Raw genomic sequence first — 22,661 nt, forward strand, 5'->3', positions numbered from 1 at the left:
TTAAATTCTCCAGTCAAAAGGCAGGGATTGGCAGAATGGATGAAAAAGCATGACCCAATTATATGTTGCTTATAAGAGACTCACCTTAAATATGAAGACACAAGTAGGTTGAAAATGAAACGATAGGGAAAAACATACCATGCAAATAGTAACCAAAAGAGAACTGGGGTAGCTATACTAATAGCAGATAAAAGAGATTTTAAGTTGAAAACTGTTATAAGAGACAAAAAAGTTCAGTATATTCTGATTAAGGAGTCAATTGAACAAGAAAACACAACAATTTTAAATTTATTTGCACCTAATGGAAGAACCCCAAAATATATGAAGCAAATATTGACCAATTCAAAGGGAAAATAGATGGCTCAAAATTAACAGTAGGAAACTTCAACACACCACCCTCAGTAATGGATAGACAGGAGATCATTGAGGTGACAGAGTTGTGAACAATACTCTAAAGCAATTAGACTGAATAGACATGCATGGAATACTTCACCAAATAGCAGAATTCATGTTCTTCTCTAGTTCACATTGAATCATTCTACAGAATTGACCATATGTTAGGTCACAAAAAGTCTTAGTAAATTAAAAAATATTGAGATCATACATGATTTCTTCTTTAACTCTAATAGAGTAAAGCTAGAAATCAAATAACAAAGAGAGAACTGAAAAATTCAAAATACGTGGAAACCAATGAGTCAAAAATTAAATCACAAGGGAAATTAGGAATTATCTTGCGTCAAATCAAAATGAAAGCACAATATAACAAAACATATGGAGTGCAGCAGAGCGGGTGCTGAGTGGGAAATTTATAGCTCTAAATGCTTACATTTAAAGAAGAAGAAAGAAGTCGAATCAGAGACCTAACTTCCCAACTTAACAATCTAGAAAAGAAGAACAAACTAAACTGAAAGTGAGTAGAAGGAAGGAAATAAGAGAGATTATAGCAGAGATAAATGAAATAGAAGATAACAAAATAGAATCAATGAAACCAAAAGGTAGTTCTTCACAAAGATCAATAAAATTGACTAAATTTTAGCTATACTGACAAAAAGAGACAGGATGCAAATAACTATGATCAAAAATAAAAGCGGGGACATCACTACCAACTTCACAGAAATAAATGAGAGTATGAGAAGATACTATGTATGACAATTCTTAGAAACACACAAACTACCTACACTGACTCAAGAAGAAATAGAAGATCTCAACAGATCAATAACAAGTAAAGAGGTTTAATCAGTAATCAAAAACCTCCCAACAAATAAAAGCCCAGGACCAGATGGCTTCATAGAGTAATTTTATCAAATATTACAAGAAATCCTGCTCAAACTCTTTCAAAAAACTGAAGAGAAAGGAACACTCTTTAACACATTCTGAGGCCAACATCATCCTAATACCAAAGCCAGATAAAGATACCATAAGAAAAGAAAACTATAGGCCAATATCCTTATGAATTTACATGCAAAGTCCTTCACAAAATACTAGCAAACCAAATCCAACAGTGCATCAAAAAAATTATACACCATGATCAAGCGGGATTTATCTAATAGGCAAGTGGCATTCAACACAAGAAAATTAATTAATGTAATATGCCACATTAGTAGAATAAAAGAAAAAAAATAACTTGATGATCTCAATTGAAAAAAGGCATTTGAAAAAGTCTAGCACTCCTTGATTTAGAAAAAAAAAAAACAACTTAAAAATCTAGGAATAGAAGGAAACTCCCTCAACATGATAAAGGGCATATATGAAAACCCAACACCCATCATACCCAGTGGTGAAAGACTGAAAGCTCTCCCTCTAAGATCAGAAACAAAGCAAGGATACCTACTGTCACCACTGTTATTCAACATTGTACTGGAAGTTCTCACCAGAGCAATCAGGAAAGAAAAAGAAATAAAAGACATCCATTAAATTGAAAAAGAAGAAAAATTTTTCCTATTTTCAGATGACATGATCATTTATAAAGTCTTGAAAGTTCTGCAATAAAGCTACTATGCTTTACACAAAGTGTTGGGGCACAAGATTGACATGCAAAAACCAATACAATTTCTACACACTAGTAATAAACAATCTGAAGAGAAAATCAAGTCAAAAATTCCATTTACAACAGCAACTAAAGGAATCAAATACTGAGGAATAAATTTAACCAAAAATGCAAAGGATTTGTACATGGATAACTACAAAATATTGCTGAAAGAAATCAAAGAAGACTCAATAAAATGGAAAGATATCTCATGTTCATGGATTGGAAGATTAAGTATTGTTAAGATGTCAATTCTACCCAAAGCAACTTACAAGCTCAACACAGTCCCAATCAAAATTCAAAAAAACAAAACAAAACTTCTTCACAAAAATGGAAAAGCCAATCATCAATTTTATATGGAAGGTTGAGGGCCCCCATAGCCAAAACCATGTTGAAAAATAAGAATGAAGTTGGAGGACTCACACTTTCCAATTTTAAAACTTGTTATAAAGTTACAGTAATCAAAAGAGCATGGTATTGGCACAAGAGCAGGCATATGGACCAATGGAATTGTACTGAGCTCAGAAATAAACTCTCAAATCTATGGTCAAATGATTTTTGACAAGGGTGCTAAGTCCACTTAATAGGGAAAGAATAGTCTCTTTTGCATATGGATATCCATATGCAAAAGAATGAAGGTGGACCTTTACCTCACATCACAGACAAAAATAAACTCAAAATGATCTAAGACATAAGAATCAAAACTGTAAAACTCCTAGAAGAAAACACAGCGCGATGTCTTCAGGATCTTATATTAGACAATGGTTTCTTAGACTTTATATCATTAGCACAAGCAACAACAAAAAATAGATAAATGGAACTTCATCAAACTTAAAAACTTTTCTGTATCCAAGGAATTCATCATGAAAATAAAAAACAATCTACAGAAGAGGAGAAAATAACTGGTAATTACATATCCAATAAGGGTTTAATATCCAGAGTATATAAAGAAATCCTACACTTCAACAACAAAAAGACAAACAACCCAATTATAGAATGAGCAAAAGACTTCCAAAGAAGAAATACAAATGACCCACAAGCTCATAAAAAGATATTCAACATCGTTGGGGAAAGGCAAATCAAAACCACAATGGATACCATTTCACGCCCACTAGAATGGCTACTCTGAAAAAAAAGTGGAAAATACGTGTTGGAGAGGAGGTGGAGAAATAGGAACACTCATTCATTGTTGGTGGGAATATAAAATGATGCAGTTGTCATGGAAAACAGTTCAGTGGTTCTTCAGAAAGTTAAGTATAGAATTGCCATATGACCCAGCAATCCCATTCCTAGGGTATCTACTCAAAGGAATTGAATGCAGGAACTCAAACAGATATTTTCACACCAATATTCATAGTGACACTATTCACAATTGACAAAAGATGGAAACAACTCAAGTGACCATCAACTAATGAATGGATAAATAAAATGTGGCATATACATGCAACAGAATATTGTTAGGCCATATAAAGGAATGAAATTCTGATACATGTGACAACATGGATGAGAGGTGAAGACATTATGTTGAGTGAAATAAGCCCAGACACAAAAGGACAAATATTGAATGATCTCACTAACATGAAATAGCTAGAATAAGCAAATTCATAAAATCAAAAACTATAACACAGATTGCCTGGGGCTGGGGTGGTGGTAGAGAATAGACAGTTAATGCTTGATCAGTACAGAGTTTTTGCTTGGAGCAACAGAAAAGTTTTGGTAATGGATGATGGTGATGGGTAGCATAGTATTGTGAATGTAATTACCAGCACTGCAATATGTATTTGAATGTTTTTAAAGGGAAAATTTTAGGCTGTTATATATATATATTACTAGAATAAAAATTTGTAACAAAAAAATAGGACTGTGCAATACAGTGAACCCTATTGTAAACAATGGGCTAAAGTTAATGCAATTACAAAAACATTCTCTCTTCAATTATAACAAGTATGCTACACTGATGCAAGGTGTTAATAACAGGATGATACGTGGGAAGCTGTGTATTTTAGCCATGATTTTTCTGTAAACCTACAACTTCTCTAAAAATGATAACGACAACAACAATAACAGAAATGGAAAGATTCCCATGTGGGCACTAGCTCCTGGGCCAGCACGAAGGTGCAGCTGAAAACAGAGGGACCTGCTTATAACTGATGCTGGTGCTGGCCCAATGGGAGACATGAAAAATGTCTTGCCAATCTCTGCATCTGATGGGGTGACCAGAGGAGCTGATGAATGTCACAGGAATGAGGGGAAGCTCTGCACCTCGGCCCACAGCCTCCCTCCCTCCAGGATGATAACATGTGCACGAGACCTGGTCCTGGGGCTGGCCACAATCAAAGCATTCATGCTAACAGTGTGCTAGATGCCAAGCAAGCAGATGCTGCCTCGGCCTGCAGTGCTCTAGGTGCTGCCCTCTCTGTCCACAGTGTCTGGGAGGATCTCACACAGGACCCTCGTGGGAGGTTGGAGACACAGACTGGATGACAGCGTCCGCACAGTGCCTATGGAAAATCCAAACCCAGAGGGACCTCGATCCATGAACGTCAGCCTGAAGGAAGTCTCTAGTGATGTGCCACAGGGCTCTTTTGTCATTGACTTGGACTAAGGACACCTAAAAGCCCAAGCTTCTTATTTTATATCCTCCCCCCCACCAATTAGGCATAAATGTTTTCCCACATTGCTACATAATCAGAGTAATTATCATTTTAATGGCCGCACAGTTTGAATTCCCAAAGTGAACTGCACTATCTATCGAATGCCTCCAAGGAAAACCTAATAATTCATAAGACAAAGGAAATAATACCTGAGATATTTATTGCAAAATTATTTATAGAAGAAAAAAAAAGCATGAGAAACAATGTCAATGTCCAAGAATGACGGGGTTGCAATTATGCAACCACTGAAATGATAATTACAAAGACTGTGTAGCAACATGGAAAAACATTTATGCCTAATATGGAAAAAAAGAAGCCCCGAATAAAATTGTATTCACGTATATCTGCAGTGATATAAAATGCAGTGTGTCTTGGGAGAAAGATGGCAAAAGAAAAACGTAAAAGAAACTTATGTTAGTGGAGTGGAGTGCTAAGGAATCACTTAAAAAAATTTTTTTAATACTGACACCCCCTATTTTAACAATAAATGCAAAGCAAGTTAAAAAAGAAAGTGTACTCCAGAGACGATCAGCAGGCAGACTCACTTTCCCTCTCGGTGGCTGGCAACAGGTGCTCTCACTCTTGCTTTCAGCTCCCCTCTCTGGGGTGGGGGCCGGGCCCCGGGCGGACCTGGGCTCTTGGCTCCCAGGCCCAGCGAGGGGCTAGTTGGACTCTCTTTTTCTCCGAGCCTGGCAGCAAACATAGGTCCTATCAAGCAATGATCAATCAGAATAAAAATTCAGTCCAGAGGGCCCCAGCTGTATATCAGGGCCTTTGTCTCTTAAAGTGTCCATCTACGCCTGCACTTAAAGTATGTAGCCGAAGGTCGATGGCTTGTAATGATGGCATTCTTGGTGATAATTCCATAGGGCTCAAGAGCACTTGGGACCCCTTGTCTGCTTTCCTGCCCTCTGTTTGCAGCCCCAGAGAAAGCAGCGTGGTTCCTACCTCCCCTTTCTCCCGGTGTCCCTGCTGATGCAGTGGCATCTCCCAGGAGGATGGGACTCGAGGGAGGGATGGGACCGCTTTATCCTCCCTCTCCTCGGTGACCGTCCCTGCTGCAGGAGGTGTCCACCAGGAGACAGAGCCACAGTAGCTGGTCAGGGAGGGGCTGGCCCCTGGCATGGGGCCTCAGGCAGAAAGAGGGCGACCCCCTCTCCCCGAGCCCGGCTGGGTACAGCGCAGGGACTCACAGCAAGTGGAAGCCATTGATAATCTGAGCCCAAGAAGCTGAAGCCCCCTCTCTCTTGACATTCTGTCTTCACACAGTGCCACCTGTTCGGGAACTTTTGCCTTAGAGTCAACCAAAGTTGACCTCAATGTCACTTCTCCAACTCACCTTAGTTGCACCTTTGGGGCCCAATCTAACTCCTCAAAAATCCAATTCCCCCTCCACCCACCAACTCTTGCAAATACGTAGAGAGCTATGTCCTTCTGAGTCTTTTGTTCCAGGTGAAACACCCCCAGTTTCTTAGCCAACTTCCCAGTGGTGTTGGGACCCTCAGACAGCCTGGTGACTGTCCAGGTAAACTGCCCTCTTCCCTGTCACCCTCCTGCAGGAAGGTGCTCATATCAAACACTCCATGTGGTACCACCACTGGTAGAAGCTCAGTCACCTCCCTCCTGCCACGTGCTATGCCTCTATTAATGCTGCTTAAAAATCCCATTCACTTTTCCAGAGCATTTTGGCATTTTCACATCCATCCTCTCATCCAGTCTTCATAACCTCTGAGGTACGCAGGGTTGCTATCATTAGGTCCATTTTGCAGATGGGGAAAATGGAGGTCATATGTAGCCTCCAAGCCAGGACTTTCAACTTCAAACCCAAAGCTGGGAGAGTCGAGGGGCTGTGTCCTGGGAGCCTCACCCCGTGCCTGGCGCATAGAAAGGGTCTGCGGACCCCTTGGCTTAGGTGTTTGGGGCTAGAGCTAAGAATGGGAGAAGGGTCCCTGCACCAAACTCCCCCATACCCCCGCCGTGGGTGAGCATGTCCTTGCACCCTAGCTGCGGGAGCCCAGGCAGCTGACAGCACCAGGCAGGGGCACAGTGTGTGTCCCCCCCACCGTAGCTGCTCAGGCCACTGGGAAGCCCTTCAATGCTCCGGGCAGCAGGTCCCTGCAGGGTGGCAGCGGCCAGGCCTGCAGAGGGCCCCAAACCCTGGGAATGGAGCTCTGCCAGCCCGGCCAGCGCCTCATTAGGAGGCTCGGGGTGGGGGCTGGGGGGCACTTCAGGAACAGTGTTGTTTATTTTTCTATTTTTAAACAAGCCTGAGGTCTCAGGGGGCACAAATGAAGTTATCAGAAAAGACATGCATGGAATCAAGCCCCAAGCCAGAAGGCTGAGCAGGGGCCCCGGGGACCAGGACTCTGGAGATGGGGCTTGTTGCAGGACTGTGACCGAGGTGCCGGACAAGCATGTCCCCAGGCCCCGCCACCCCCACCCCCTCTGCCGCCTCCTCCCTCAGCACGGCTGCAGAATTTGGGCGCAAGCAATATTTTAAAATCATCCCATCAGTGTCGTCTGCAGAAGGGAGAAAGGAGGCTCAGCTTGGAAGGAGGCCCCGCCCACGTCTCACCTCTGACACTTGGCATTTTTCCAGCCGAGTCAGGGCCCGGCCCCCCGCCTGGCCCCCAGCCCAGCACCCCCCCACCCGGCCCCCAGCCCAGCCCCGTCGCCTCCCCGAGCCACAGTGTGGTCGTCCGGCAGAGGGGCACTCACTCCTGCCTGCCTCGCCGCTGCTGCCTCGGGAGGGGCAGGAAGGGGCTGTGGGTGTCTGGAGTGCAGCCCAGGCGGGCCTGACCACACCTCTCACGGGACCCTTGACACCCCTGGAGAGGGACGTTGTCATTCCCAGCGTAAAGGCAAGGAAGCTGGGTCTCAGAAGGTTAGGGCCTTGCCCACCTTACAGGCAGGTCTTACAGGCAGGATCGGGTCCCACGGCCCACTCTCTCCCCACTGCCCCACCCTGAACACAAGCCGTCTGCTCCAGTGCCTCGAGAGAAATCACAAATCACTGACAGAACCACCGCAGGACCTGGGTGGGCCTCGCTGGAAACTTCCAGGGAAAGGGACATGTGTGCTGTGAAGCACGGACAGGGGGCCTGTGGTCAGCGGTCCCAGGCTGGGTCCTGGCCAGGCAACAGGGGGCTGGTCACTGTGTCACCCTGTTCCTGAAGTTGCAGCTACTCCCTGGGGTGGCTAAGCAGACCTGACAACACGTGAGGGGGCAGAGGACGGGTCAGCTCGCATAAATGACAACAAAACACCTCTCGGGTCCCACCCCAGGCCACACGTGAGATACGACGGTGCCCAGGCCAGGGGCGGGAGGTCTACTCACTGTCCCCACGGAGAGGCCCCACCCACCCGGGCAGCCGCCCCTGGGGGGGGTGGGGCAGAGGCGCCCACTCAGGGTGCACTGGGGTGGGGAGGGGGCGGCCGAGGGCAGAAGGCTCTCCCCACATCAGCCCCCAGCGTAGGACCACAGGCACAGCCCTGGGGACAAGACAGAGACTTGGGGCCAAAGAGGAGGAAGGGACAGGCCACGGCCATTCGGGCAGCTGAGGGAAAAGCTGAAACTCAGCCCGGAGCTGACTCCACATTCCGGGTGGGAGGCGTGGACGCAGCCATGCGAGAGGCCAGAAAACCCAGGCCCTGGGCGGGGCAGGGGGCGCCCGAGGACCCTGGGTGTCGGGGCCAGGCCAGGCCCTCCACGGCCGGCTCAGCCAGGACAGAGAATGCCTCCTCCACCACGGAGCTTTTTCTGCAACAAACCCCTTCTTGATTCTTTGGCTGGATGTCTAAATAAGGATTTTTGCCAATTCTGAGGCCTGCTAACTAATGAAGTTGTCAGGAAAAAAAAAAAGATCTAATGATGCTGGAAAAGGCAGGGGGCGAGCCAGCTGCCTAATTACCCTCCCGGCTGGGACTCGGCGTCAGGGGGCCGGACCCTCCCCGGGGCTGGGGGTGACGCTCGGGGGCCTGTCATCGGCGGCGCGGCGGACGAGCCACCCCACCCGGTCAGCGCGGGGGAGACGCGCCCGAACCGCGGGTGCGCGCCGGGAGTCCGGGACCACGTGGAGCCCAGGAGCCGGGCGGGGCTGGGGGCGCGCTGGGGGCCGCGGGCGGGCGGGGAGGCGCGGAGGACCCCACCCGGTCTGGGGGGGCGCCGGCCCCGCCCACCCGCAGGGGGCCCGCCTGTCCCCGCCGGGCTGGAGGGCTCCGGCGACCTCGCGCCCTGCGAGGTGAGGCGGGAGCCGGGGAGGCCCGGGCGGCCGCGGCGAGGGAGGCCCGGCCCTTTGTTCTCCCTTTTTTCCCAGTGGAACCTTCGATCCACTGGAGTCCGGGCCTGAGGGGTGGGGCCTGGCTTGGCCCGAGGACTTGGGAACCGGACGATTCCCAGGCGCGCCGCAGGAGCCCGGGCGCGGGGTGGGGGTGGGGCCCAGCCGCCGTGGGGGGCTGACGCAGCTCCCTCCCCCCACCAGCTCCAGGCCCCGTGCATGGAGGCGGCTGACCGACGGGCTGGCTCCGCGGGGCGCCCCAGCCATAGCTGGGGAAAAGGGCCTCTCCCCTGCAGGCCCCACCCCAGCATCACCCCCTGTCCAGGCCTCCAGCTCCTCCCCCCCTCTCCCGCTGACATACACACACGCACAGGCCACCTGCCCCCTGACGTCGACTTCTGTTTCCAGGGAAGATGAAAGAAGTAAGGAGAAGGGCAAACAGAAATCTTGGGTTCAGGTGTATTTTTGCTACTGGGTTGCCTTGGGCAAGGCTGTTAACATCTCAGAGCCTCAGTTTCCTTATCTGTAAAATGGGCAAATACCACCATGCCTTGCATCTATCACCTGTTGTGATAATCCATTGAGGTGGTATGTGGAAAGAGTTTAGTAAACCACAGAAACCCTAACTAATGGCATTGGATATCTGGGGCCCTGGCCTGCAACTGCAGTCTCCAGCAATCTGCTGCTTTTGTTTTTAGCAAGCCAGGAAAAACATCCAAGGGTGAAGGAGGGGCTCAAGGTAATGGCCTACATACAGCAGGAGGATTAGCGCCGGGCCCAGCTGTCCTGTGGGTGACCACAGCCTCCCCTGCCCGTTGCCTTCCCTCCGTGCTCGATTCTCTGCTCTCGGGCTGAACACGGGGCCATCTGTGGACTGAATTCACGGGAGCGTGGAGTCAGTGTAAATCATGGGTAAAACCTTGAATGCAGAGTTTCCTCGGGATGGGGTGGAAATTCAGAGCACGGAGCATGGGGAGAGCCTGGGATGGGGTCGGAGGCTTGGGCTCAGACCTGGCTCAGCCTCGGACTGTCCTTGGAACCCTGTGCAGGGCACTTCCCATCCGTGAGCCTCAGTTTCTTTGTCTGTCAAAAGAAAGGCTTTGATCAAAAATGCACCAGAAGGAGCTGGAGGGCCCGGGACTGCCTCCTGCCCACCCCAATCTCCTCTCAGGCCAGTTGGACTGCTGGATTCAAACTCCTCGGAAACGGGCTCCAGAACTCAGAGACCTCCTGGGCCCCTCCCTGCCTGGGACTCTGCAAGAGGAAGTGGGACTGTTGATTTTAAGAGTAACGTTCTCACTGGGCCCAAGGAGGGCCCAGTGGCACCTGCTGGAGGTGGCACCTGCTCTCTGCATGAAGATTCAGAGAGGGCAGCAATGAGGAGGGTTGTTTTTTTTTGTGTGTGTGTGTGTGTGTGGATTGTGTGTGTGTGTTTGGTAATTTTTGCTGTACACCAGGAATGCTTGTGTTATTCCTGGGTAAAAATGACAGGTTGAATGCTTGCATCTACTTTTGCTTCCTCTTAAAACGCACTGTATTAGGATTCTCTAGAGAAACAGAACCAACAAGAGATATCTGTAAATATAAGATTTATAAACGTGTCTCACGCAACCATGGGAATGCAAGAATCCCAAATCTGTAGATGCTGATGAAGGGCCTTGATGAAATCCACAGGAGAGGCTGGCTGGCTGAAGAAAATAAAATTCTGTCTTCTCCCTTAAAAGTCTTCAACTGATTGGATCCAATCCAAACTGACTGGATTATCTCATTTGCAGGAGACACTCCCTTAGTTGATCATAGATGTGGTCAGCCACAGATGCAACCAACTGACTGATGACTTAAGAGGCAAGCCTCTGCCTTATCAACCAGCCACAATTGCAGTAATAGTTTGCCCAGTTCTTGCCTGACCAGACAACTGGCACCATTACCTGGCCAAATTGACACCAGAACCTAACCATCACACCCACTAAAACCAAGATAAAAGGAGTATTTAAAGGTGCTACCCACGAAACCAGAGAGAACATGAGAAAGCGCAGCAGCTACCCTGTTCTGCAAATGGGGAGCAGATAATAAGTAGTAACTGACCCAGCAGACATGAGAAAGCAAGCCCTGGAGCAAGCAGTGGGAAAAGTTTGAGACTCAACATGATTTACATCCCAGAATCATCTAAAACCTTTGGCCCCAGAAGCACCTGGAACTACTGCAGGGGGAGGTTGACTGAAAGGAGAATTGACTGGAGTGCTTCAAAGCAGCTGGAGCTCTTGACCCCTCCCCACTAGACCCTGGTGAGTGATTGTCCTATTCTCCTCCTGCAGGGCCATTCTCCAGGAGAGCTTAGCAGAGGCCTCCTGCATGGGGGGACGTCAGGCACGGTGGAGAACTGGGGATTAACTGACCACATGCCACCCATTGAACTCTGAGATCCCACCCTCCCTTTACACCAATTGAGCTCTAGGATGCCGGCTGCCAGAATTTTACTACTGTTTTCTCTAGGGAATCTTCAAGAAGTGGCCCACTCATTTCATCCTCCAATGAAAGTCCCTGTCAGATAACCCCCACCCAGGGTCTCAGAGCTTCCAAACAGCTTTTTAACAACCACCCCTCACTTTTTTTTTTTTTTTTTTTGCATGGGCAAGCACCGGGAATCGAACCCAGATCTCCAGCATGGCAGGCGAGAACTCTTCCACTGAGCCATGGTGGCCCACCTGACCACCCCTCACTCTTACTTATCAGGAGACAATGACCAGAGATTCTAGGAAGGTCTCTGACTTGCAAGACAGAGACTCAAACAAGCAATCTGGAAAAAATGCACCTCGGAGAAGGATCAATGGAGATATTGCATCTAGGAAAATAAGAAAGTATTATTTATTTTTTAAAAAGGGAATAATCAGAACAAAAATGAGCTCTTGGAAACTGAAAGCATCATGGCAAAAATGAAAAGCTAAGTAGAAATTGAAGATAAGGCTGAGGAAATCTCCCAGAAAGAAGAGCCGAGAGATACAAATGTAAAATAGGAGAGAAGAGACAAAAAGCAAAGGGTAGTCCAGGTTGTACAACATCCAGAAAGTGAGACCAAAGAATAAAGAAAGGAGAAAATTGCCAAAGAACTAATTCAGTGAGACATTCCATAACTGCAATACTGAAATTCCAGTCTGAATGAGTCCCCTGCATGCCCAGTACCCAGAGAAAACACACACACCAAGGCACATCATTGGATATTGAATTGAATATCATTGGAAATTTCAGAACACTGATGCCAAACAAGAAGAGCCTACATGTTTCCAGAAACTAAAAAACAGGTCATATTAAAAAAAAAACAATCAGGAAAAATGTTTAATACTTCTCAAAAACAACATTGAGCATAAAACAATGCGTTCCATATTCTTAAGAAAAATTGTTTCTGACCTATTATTCAATTCCATCTAAAATTTCGGTCAAGCATGAGAGGAGAATAAAGACTTCATATTTATAAGATCTTGAAACCTTTACCTCCCAGGCACCCTTTATCAGAAGGCTACAAGAGGATGTTCTCCACCAAAACAATGGGGATAAATGAAGATAGAAGAAGACAGGAGAGAGATGAGAAGACCCAGGACATTCCAGAGTGACAACATATTCCAGGCCAGAGGGCAGCCCAGTCTGATCAGAGTGGGTTGGAAAGCTCCAGGAGAGGTTTTGCTAAGAAAATGAAATATATAAAAAAAAATTTCCTACTTCTGAATGTCATTAGAGGAGAGTCACACAGTCGACAGAGGTTTGGTGGCCACTTCACGGCAAGTACTAAGCAGAAACAATGGTTACATCCAGGAACAACAACGACAAAAAAATCATGCAGAAAGGGGGAAAACCACAGTTTATATAACATGGCTCAGCTCTGAGTAGCACACACAATGAAAATAATGTAAACCCTGCATGCTGATCTAGCCACAATTACAATGTAACTATATTGGAAGGATGAGAGACTGCGAAGTGATGTGCACCATGGGAGTAGAAGGAAGGGAAAGAACTAACTTGATTTCTCCAGGGGGAAGTCAAAGACTGAAATATCAGGAAGTGGGAACAAAAGTGTGCCCTTTAGAGATAGGGAGGCAAATACCAAAAGAATCAGCTCAGCACTGAGAAATGGTTGCCTCTAGAGAGCAGGGAAGGAGGCAGCCCCTCCAGGGTAGCTTGATTCTCTGTGTGCATGGAAAATCTTTATTTAAAAACTAAAAAATGATTTTAGGGAATACCCTTTAATCCCTCCTCTCCCCACTTTGCTAATTTCTTGAGAGGTCAAATAAATATCAAATGGACTTTTCTGTGCTTTTCAATCTTGGGATTAAGTTCTTTGTAAGCTGTTCTAAGCAGATAGGCCCCAGCCTAAGATCAAGGTGCAGAAAGATCCAGAAAAAACAGGGATAAATGGAAATTGAGGTGGAGCTGAAACCTTAAGAACCATACCCAGAGTACCTCCTTGAGCAGATTTCCAAACCTCTCTGAGCTTTTACAGAATTGATGCTGGAATAATATGTAGTAGGAAATAGGCCCTGCGAAGAAAACCTGCCTGTGGGAAACCCGGAAGAAAAGAGGGTAGGGAGTTCAAAGAGAGGTCAAAGCACAGTTGAGTATGCAAACTCTGAGACCATGGGATCTTCCTCTAGGCCCTGCTGCTGGCCATCCCGGGAGGACACAAAGAAAGCTCTGATCCCGGAAACAAGAAACCCAGGTCATAGCATGCCACACTCATCTGTGTTTACACAAAACAAGATAATTATTTACAAGAACAGAAACACTGAGCTAATTCACTTTTGAATATACCAAATAGACCAGCAGACAAAAAAAAAAGAAAACAGAAGCTTCTGAGTAGAAAAGGGGCACCATGTCCCGGCCCAGCAGTCCATTCTTGTCAGCAGGCTTCTCCTACCCTCTGCTGACTGCAGACCCTTCCCGATATTAACACAAACCCACTTTTTCCACAACTGAGCCCCAGTTAAGAACACAGAGCTCTCCTCCCGGACCACTGAGACCGCGGAATCAAATTACATCAGCACCCAGAGCTCCCTGGGGCCCAGTTCCCCAAGTCTTTTCCAAAGGCATGTTCTGGGCAGCGTGAGTCAAACAGCTCTCCCATCCTTGGGGTGACAGAGGAGAGAGGGACCCCTAACCCCCACTCCCGGCAAAACTCCCCTTGCGCATTTTGAGAAGGAAGGCTTCTGCATCACCAGGAAAAGAAAGAGGTAGAACAGGGATCATTCGTACTAGATCTCAGTCCCCAAAAGCTGATCCGAGGACCAGTGACGGTCCATGCTGGAGATTGAATCACGTCCCCCACAAAAGGCATGCTCAGGCCCCAACGCCTGGCCCTGTGGGTGTGAACCCACTTGTAGATTTGGAGGTGATATTAGTTAAGGCACACCCAGACTGAATGAGGGGGCCTCCGTCCAATATGATGAAGTCCTTATAAACAAAGGAAATTGGATACGGGGAGGAAGCCACGGGGGCGAGACAGTTGACAAGCCATGTGCAGGGCCATTGTAACGGGAAAGCCAAGTTGCAAGGCCGTGGGCAGGCATTCCTCAGAACGCCTGCTTTTGTGGGGGAAGCACTGCTGTGCCAACTCCTCGGTTTTGGACTTTTGCTGGTCTCAAAACCGCGAGCCCGTTGTATAAGCCAACCGGTTGTAGGGTATGTGTTTTAGCATTCAGGAAACTAAGACAGTGGGTAATGAAGTTGTTGGCGGTCGGTGACAGAGGGAGAAACAAGGACAAAGAAGGATGTGGATAGAAAGAAGTGCCTTTGCTTCTGAGATTTAAGTCCTTATGTTTTTGTTTTAAAATCAACACTAAAAAAATGAAATGAAGGTGATTGTAAAGGATCTATTATTTAAATGTCCTTTCTTGGCACGGTTGAAAGTTGGCATCTCTAGTCCCTCCCCCAAAAGATTGTTTCTGGAAATCATCTCGAACTATGAAATTCCAAAGCCAAGAACACACTGAGGTAGATGATACAAAGGAGGTTAAGACTGAGCCCTAGGACCGGAATCACAGACCCAAAGGTGAGGAGGGTGCTAGGGCATTCATGCCAGTCAATCTCCCTTGGATACATGAGTGTGCTAGAACATTCCTGCCAAGCCCAAATGGCTTCTGCTTGGTTCCCTGCAGTGACAGGGAGATCACTGCCATGCAAGGGCACTCATTCTCTCCGTGCACAGCTTTGATGACTAGAAAGTGCTTCCCCTATTGTCATGAAATCTACATCCTTGGACTTGGATCTGGGCTCTGCAACCAGCGGGAGGGTTCTGTCTTCCCAGCACAGCCTTTCACCCTCAGGTGCCCCCACCCCCTGCCCACCTAGTCTTCTTTGACTGGGCTTTGTTTATTCTTTTGCGTTTTCCCCTGTAATCAGTCCTTGTGTGTAGCGACTGCCCAAGGTCACGGGGCCAACAAGTGAATTCAAACCCAGAGCTTCTGCCTCAGGTCCAAAGCCCTGTCCCCTAGTTTCTCTGAACATGGCAATGGCTCAGTGTCCTAAGTTCGTGAGACAGGTCTGGCTGTTCAAAACCAGCTGGAAAGACAACAACGGGAAAAACTTTTTTCTAAGCAACCTTCAAAAATGTCAATGTGATACCAACAAAAATTTATGTATCTGCATAGAAAAAAGTCTAGAAGGAAAGATGCCAAAATGGTCATAGCAGTTATCCCTTGGAGGTGGGTTAATGAATGATTTTTCTGCTATTTTTGCTTTTCTGCATTTTCCAGTTTTTCCACAACAAACTGATTTACTTGTATAATAGAAGAAAATAAAGAGCATTTAGAAAGATCCCTCAGACGAAAGAGGTAACATTAAGGTCTCCCACCCAAACCATCCTTTAGTTCTCAGCCCCTCTCCCATGAACAAGCTCTTGGTGTTAAGTGTCCCAGAAACGGCCCCAGAGTCCTGGGCAGCCCTGCAAGTATGGCCTGTCTGGGATGGAGGGAGAAGCAGCCCTCATGCCTCTTCTAGTCCCCTCCCCCCCTAAATTTTACTGCAGCCTCAAGGCCATGCAAAGCCCAAGGCCCCCAGGAGGTTCCCAGCTGTGCTCTCACCTGGCCCCATCTGCCTCTGCTGGCTCCCTCCCTGCACAGCAGGCTGGGACAAGACCGGACTAGGGTGTGTGGGGTCTGTGTGAAGTGTGGGCGCCACAGGGGCACCTACCAAACTCCGTGCCTGCCCCCTCCCCCTCCCAGCACCTTGGCTGTCCCGGGTGCCTTGCAAAAGCTGGGCACAGAGGAGGTGCTCAGCCAAAAGCCCAGACCCCTGCCTGGTAGTCGAAATCCTGCCCTCTGTGGCCCAAGTGGCCCTGGGCGAGTCGTTTCCCTCTCTGGGTTATACAAAGCTGGGGAGTGTTTGATGGAGATGGACTGTGTGGTCTCCAAGTTTCTTTCCAGTCTCGATGTTCACAGATGCTGAGACAGAGCAGTGACACTAGCCCCCACGCCAGGGAGGGCAGAACTGCCCGTGAGACATGCCTGTCCGAGCCACCCCTCCCCCCAGGTCCAGAGAGGACGGTCTGGGTCTGAGAGAAGCCTCAGCCACATGCTGTGTACAGATTCAAGCCCGTGTGTGGGGAGGGAGAGTGTAAGGATGGGCGTGCGTGAGTGGGGGACATCAGGGGACACAGGACTCTAGCTCCTTCCAGTTCCCCCCTCCCCTCCATCACGCACCCCCTTTCTCATCCCTTTGCCCTCTGGGTTCCTGCCTCTATTTCAGGCCCCGGCTTTGTGTGCTCTCTTCCTCTGCAGAGCCCCAGCAGAGGCCTGCCCCCCAGGAGGGGCCACGCGGCAGCCTTTTGTTGAATTCTGGCCAGTGGCCCCCCCCACACATCTCTCCCACTCCATCCCCACATCCCCTTCTCTTGTCCCAGACAGAAATGAAGGTGGGCTATCACTGCACAAGGACAGATTCAGACCATTTCTCTGCCGAGATCTGCATGAGAAACAGGGAAGTCTGACACGCTGTGATTTGTTAACCTGACATTGTGTCTCTATGCCTTCTAAAAATTTTAATTAAAATCGCAGAAGTGATTTGGGAGTCCTTTTACTGTGGGGCTCTGGGGACTCTTCCAGGCTGACCCCAGAGGGTAGGGTGGGGCCCCTTCACGACCTCACCACAGGGAGGAAGATGCAAACGTGGTGTCTCGGAAGGATGGGGGTGGAGAAGGCTGGTCCCTCCTGCAGTCCCACCAGGCTGGGACACAAGGGCCCCTGGAGAGCACAGGGCAGTGCCAGCCACCCAGCTTTCCACCCACTTGACAGGTGGGGACACCGAGGCCCAGGGAAGGGCCTCGCACATCGATTGGGTCTTTGATGTTGGTGACGTTGGTTGGCAGGGGTGTGCCCTGGGGGGAGGGGAGCCAGAAAGAGACGAGGATTGGACACCCCCTTGCGTCTAACAGGGACATCTGGCTCCGGGAGGAAAGGCTAAATGGGTGGGTGGGGGTTGGGGGATTAAAGAATAAGAGCGGAAGTGCAGGTGTCCCCCCTGGCCCTGGAGATGGGAGAAGACAGCTTAGGAAGACGGTCGGGCCCCTGGACGTGCTCTTGGCTTCTCAGGGAAGAACCTGAGAACATTCTAAGGCCCTCCAAAAGTCCCTGAGGTCAGTAGGCCCTCGTGGCGACCTGTGCAGATGAGGAGAGTGCTGGGGAGGGCACTGGGCATACGGCCCCAGCTGCCCTCCCAGCTTTCTCAGAGCCCCAGGATGCTGCAGGGACCCCCACCTTGCCATGTGCTCCAGTTTGGATAAACTGTCAAAGATAGCACCGGGGTAGCCAGCGGATGTAGGGGTTCAGTGGACGGTGAGCAGACAGCCAGGGTGGGCCACAAGCTGTGGTTCCAAGGGCACCACAGGAGGACCCCACAGCACCCATCAGCCGGGCCAGCCGAGGCACCAGAGGCAGGTCCCACCCCTAGGCCCCTCAGCCCCTCACCAGTGGTCCTGGGGGGTGAGAAAGGGAGTCAGTCATCCCAGGACCCACTTGAGGAGAGGGTGAGGCCAGACGCATGGGGAAGTGCTGAGAAACGGAAACGCTGGGCCCTCTGCTTGGGGGATCAAGACCCCCTCCCCGCGAGCAAGGCTGCCCCGACCCCTCCCCCAGCACCAGGGCCTCCACCCAGCACCCTCGAGCAGCCCCCACCACCGTGGCCCCAGCACTCACCCTCAGGGCCGGCAGGGAGCTGACCTGGTCCGTGGTCAGCGTGGCCTCCTTGTAGTACTTCCCGGGGGGGCAGAGCTTCAGGAAGGTGTCGTGGATGCTGAGAAGAGACGGGCAGGACGGCAGATGGGCGGGGGAGCGGGTCATGTCACCCTTGACACGCGACCTGAGGGAGGCCTGGCCAGGGGGCCGGTGACGGGGCTGAGGCGCGGCCTGCGGACACGCTCTGCCCGGCGAGGCCCAGCATGGCGGGGCGTGGAGGGCTCCCGCCACCCTGGACCTGCCCCACCTGACAATGGGGAGACTCTTAGAGCCTGGGGCGCCCCACTCTGGGTCTCAGGGAGAAAAGGGGGGCCACCGAGCCCGCACCAAGCCGCCTGCCCCAGCAAACCTCACAACCAACCCGAGACCCCCAGCGACCTCCCTAATCGTTCCTGTATCGGGGTCTCCCATCACCCCAGGGGGGCGGGCTGGAAGTGCCCAGCTGACGCCTGAGGGACCCCCGCGAGGAAGAGAGCGGGGGAGCTCTCCTCAGCCTCGGGCCCTCCCTGCCCGCCCTGGACGGGGCTCCCTGTCGCAGCAGCCTCCTGTGGCTGCAGGGCCCGTGGAGGGGACAGGGGGTGGCCGGGGACCTGCTTCTGCACAGCTGCCCAGCCTCGTCCCTATGCACGGGGGAAGGGCCGCGGCGACCCTGCCTTGGAGGGCAGGGAGATCCAGCGGGACGCAGCTGGGAGGGGCTGTGGGGCGCATGTGCATGCACGGGCGTGGGTGTGCATGCATGCATGGGTGTGAGCGTGTGCATGGGTGTGTATGCGTGTGAATGTGTGCATGTGTGTCCGTGTGTGAGCGGTGGCACAGGAGGGACCAAAGGCTGTGGAGAGCACAGTTTCTGGAGCCCAGCAGACCCCACTCGGGTCCCGACTCTGCCGCCTGCTAGCGCTGAGGCCAAGCAGTTCTGCATCCACCAAGCCCCTGCACCCCATCTTTACAGAGGGGGGATCAGCTTCACCCCGCAAGTTTCTGAGGCCCAAATGAGGGGAGGTAGATCAAGCGCCGCGTCGTGCCTGGCTCAGAGCACTCGCTCCCCAGGCCCTCGGGGGGCCCCCAGCCTGCCACCTCCCTCTCTGGGCCCCTCACCCCCGCCCAGACCACCGGCCCCTACCTGCCCTCTCCCCTTCCCTCGGGCTCCCAAATGACCTCAACCCTCTCAACCACTGTCCTCCCTCTCCCCTCCCCTCTTCCCAGCCTCTAACTCATGAGCCAGCTAATTCATACACAAGAGTGAAAGACTGACAGCCCTGGGGTTGGCGCCCCCGGGGTGCCAGAGTGCTGAAACAGGGGACCGGATATCCCAAATGAACCTCCCATGAGTGGAATTTAGGGACATGTGACCAAGTGAAGAATGTGGAGGGTGACGGCCCGGTGAAGATTTGGGAGCAGAGGCTTCACTGGGTCCTGGACCCTCACCGAGGCCCAGCACCAGGGGCTCGGAGCCGCTGCCCCCCAGGAAGCCGCTTGTCTGTTCACAGCCCGCTGGCTGCCAAATGTCCTCCAGACCCAGCCGTGGAATGGCTCAGGATTCCATTTGCCTCCCACCCACCCTGGACCCCTGTCCCGGGCCCCAGCAGCTGTTCCCTCCTGCCTGCCTCCCGGGTGCCCTCGCCCTCTGGTTTCCACATGCTTTGGCCCTGGGGGGCTCAGCACCCCTCCATGTTTCCCTTTGGCCTCTGCAAATAATTCCTTCATTAGAAAGTGTCTTCAAAGACCCCAGTGGAGGGTGCTGCCTGTGTCCTGCTGGGACAGAAAAGAGGCGGGCAGACCTCAGTTGGATCCTGATCCCTCTGCCCACTAAGCTGTGTGACCTGGGGCAGGTTGCCTGACCTCTCTGAGCCAACAGATAGGTTCAAATTCTGACTGCGCAGTGGGGAGATAACCCCATCAGATGGCTCCCTGCCGACTCATGAGAAGGGACAGCTAATCGTTCTGAAGATTCCTGTGTCAGCCTTGTAAGGGCCACGAACTGTCACAGAGAGAATGTGTGACAACTTCGGGAGGAGCGGGGAAGTCACTGAGAGAACGTGTGACAACTTCAGGAGGAGCGGGGATGTGGGTGCAGATGTTGATGTGGAATCTTCTCCAGAGGAGGTGTGGGGGAGGGGTAGGAGAGCCTGCAGGACTGCAAGGAAGATATGGGGTGCCCCAGGGGTGACCCCAGGGCTGGAGACGGCGGAAGTGGTCTGACCCAACCCAAGGAGTGTTTGACCATGGGCATTGTTAGAATTGCTGGGGTGAGCCAACTTTTAGTAAGTTGTATTAGTTTTTAAAAATTCTCTAGGGCAATGTGCCCCTTGGGCCTGCACTGAGGGCAGGCCGCTCCCACTGCCCCCCCCACCCCACCCGTGGTCCACCCTGGACTCCCTGCTGCTGCTGCCATCTCCCACGGACAGTTAACATGCCACCTGCTCCACAATCTCCTAAGGGACCACTATTTGACAGACCTGGAAACTGAGGCTCAAGGACACTAACCTGTCCGAGGTCACAGGGGGTAAGTGTTAAAGCCAGAGCTTCAGCACCAACACCCTGTCCCCCAAGAGCCCAGAGTGTAGGAGTGATCACTTCCATGGATGTGCCAAGCAAGGCTCAGAGAGGTGATGGGTGTACACAAGGTCACACAGCCAAGAATAAGCTGGTGGAGGGGGTTGTCCCCAGCTGTTGTCCCCAGGCTGCCGAGAGCGGGCCTGTTGCCTGCAGATGAGTCTTGGCTGCCCCGAAACCCTCTCCTCCTCTAAATGTGGGTCAGCTGGCTCTCACGGAGCGCCGAGTTAATCACTAATGGACTAAAAGTCAAAGCCGTTTGAAAATCTCACACATTCCGCCTGCCAGCAATCAGTTAGCCCCAGACAGTGACGGCCTTCCCACCTGGCCCGGAGAAGCAGGCCCGGGCGTCCTTGTCCCTCTGCTAAGTGAGGGTCTCAGGGATCCCCCACCTCCACCCCCACCCCCAGCTCCCTCTGCCCCCAGCTTCCTCTGGTTCCAGCTCTCTGCACCTCTGCCTGGGGCCCCCACCCTTGCCTCTGAGACCCTCTAAGTCAGAGGTTCTCAGGGGGGCACATTAGAATTATGTGAGGAGGTTGTAAAAAAAGTCCCAGAGATTCTTATTCAGGGTCAGGGCGAGGTCCAGGCATGGAAAAGTTCTACAAGTTTCTATTACACGGCCACAGCTCCTTCCAGCCTGGGCTCAGGCCCTGGCTTCCCCCGTAGCCCATGGGGTCCGCAGTTCTTTGCTCCACGGTGCAGTCGGCCAGTTTGCTGGCTTTTCACAATTTATAAATAGCCCCATCTTTAGCCTGAAATGGAGCTTTTTGCTCCCAGCTCTGCTATTTCCAAGCTGTGTCACCTTGGGCAAATGGCTGCATTTCTGAGCCGATTTCCTCATTTGCACAAAAGGCTAATCATACCGGGAGAGAGACAGCCACATGCTGCTCGGCAGTGCCCCCAGGTGCCGGGCCCTGCTCTATCTCACCGGCATGGATTTGAACAGTTAATTGCCCTAACACAGCTGGGTACGGTTAGGGTCAATGACTCTCCCAGGTGCATCACCCTGTTTTACACGCATGGAAACTGAGGCTCTCCCACGGTTACACAGCTAGTAGGGGGCAGAGCTGAGCCTCAGACCCAGAAACCAGGGCTGGGCCCACTGTGCCTGCTGACTTTGTCGTGCTCCAGGGAGGACACCGGAGCTAACAACGGGGACAGAGCCATGGAGAGGGGAGCTAAAGAGAGAAGAGCAAGGCTTCCGGCGCCCAGCCCAGCCCCAGGCCCAACCCCAAGACCATTTAATACAGCACAATCCAAAGAGCTCCCACCGCGTCACGCTGACCCGAAACCTCGCTGGGTCTCGGCAAGGGTCAAGGACCCGGGGAAGCCTCTGCTCCCAAATCTTCACCGGGCCGTCACCCTCCACATTCTTCACTTGGTCACATGTCCCTAAATTCCACTCATGGGAGGTTCATTTGGGATATCCGGTCCCCTGTTTCAGCACTCTGGCACCCCGGGGGCGCCAACCCCAGGGCTGTCAGTCTTTCACTCTTGTGTATGAATTAGCTGGCTCATGAGTTAGAGGCTGGGAAGAGGGGAGGGGAGAGGGAGGACAGTGGTTGAGAGGGTTGAGGTCATTTGGGAGCCCGAGGGAAGGGGAGAGGGCAGGTAGGGGCCGGTGGTCTGGGCGGGGGTGAGGGGCCCAGAGAGGGAGGTGGCAGGCTGGGCCCCCCCCCGAGGGCCTGGGGAGCGAGTGCTCTGAGCCGGGGAGAGCTGTGCCGGGACAGACCCCAGAGGCAGGGTTTGCAGCCAGAGCTGAAGAAAGTTCTCTCGAAGGGCCTGTGGGCTGAGCCTGGTAGAGACTTCTGGGTGGCAGGGAACTGGGGGGCCTCCGATACAACCACAAGTCTGAGAGGGCTATGCAGAAGCCGAGGCCAAGAGGGCCCTTGCTTCTTCAGAGACCAAAAGGATGTGAAAGGAAATTCAGGGTGGA

The 22,661-nt window shown here is 51.1% G+C and overlaps 1 protein-coding gene across 2 annotated transcripts in view; it reads right to left on the reverse strand.

The window, feature by feature from the left end:
- CIB4 (calcium and integrin binding family member 4) overlaps window positions 1-22,661 on the reverse strand; it is a 59,166-nt gene that overhangs the window by 31,066 nt on the left and 5,439 nt on the right. For both annotated transcript variants that reach the window (XM_077151819.1, XM_077151820.1), the window contains exon 3: window positions 18,134-18,230. In XM_077151819.1, coding sequence (XP_077007934.1) covers window positions 18,134-18,230 — 97 coding nt within the window. The remainder of the gene's footprint in view (window positions 1-18,133; window positions 18,231-22,661) is intronic.

The sequence above is a fragment of the Tamandua tetradactyla genome, chromosome 3 (genome assembly GCF_023851605.1).
Source record: "Tamandua tetradactyla isolate mTamTet1 chromosome 3, mTamTet1.pri, whole genome shotgun sequence".
In the NCBI taxonomy this organism is placed as follows: domain Eukaryota; kingdom Metazoa; phylum Chordata; class Mammalia; order Pilosa; family Myrmecophagidae; genus Tamandua; species Tamandua tetradactyla.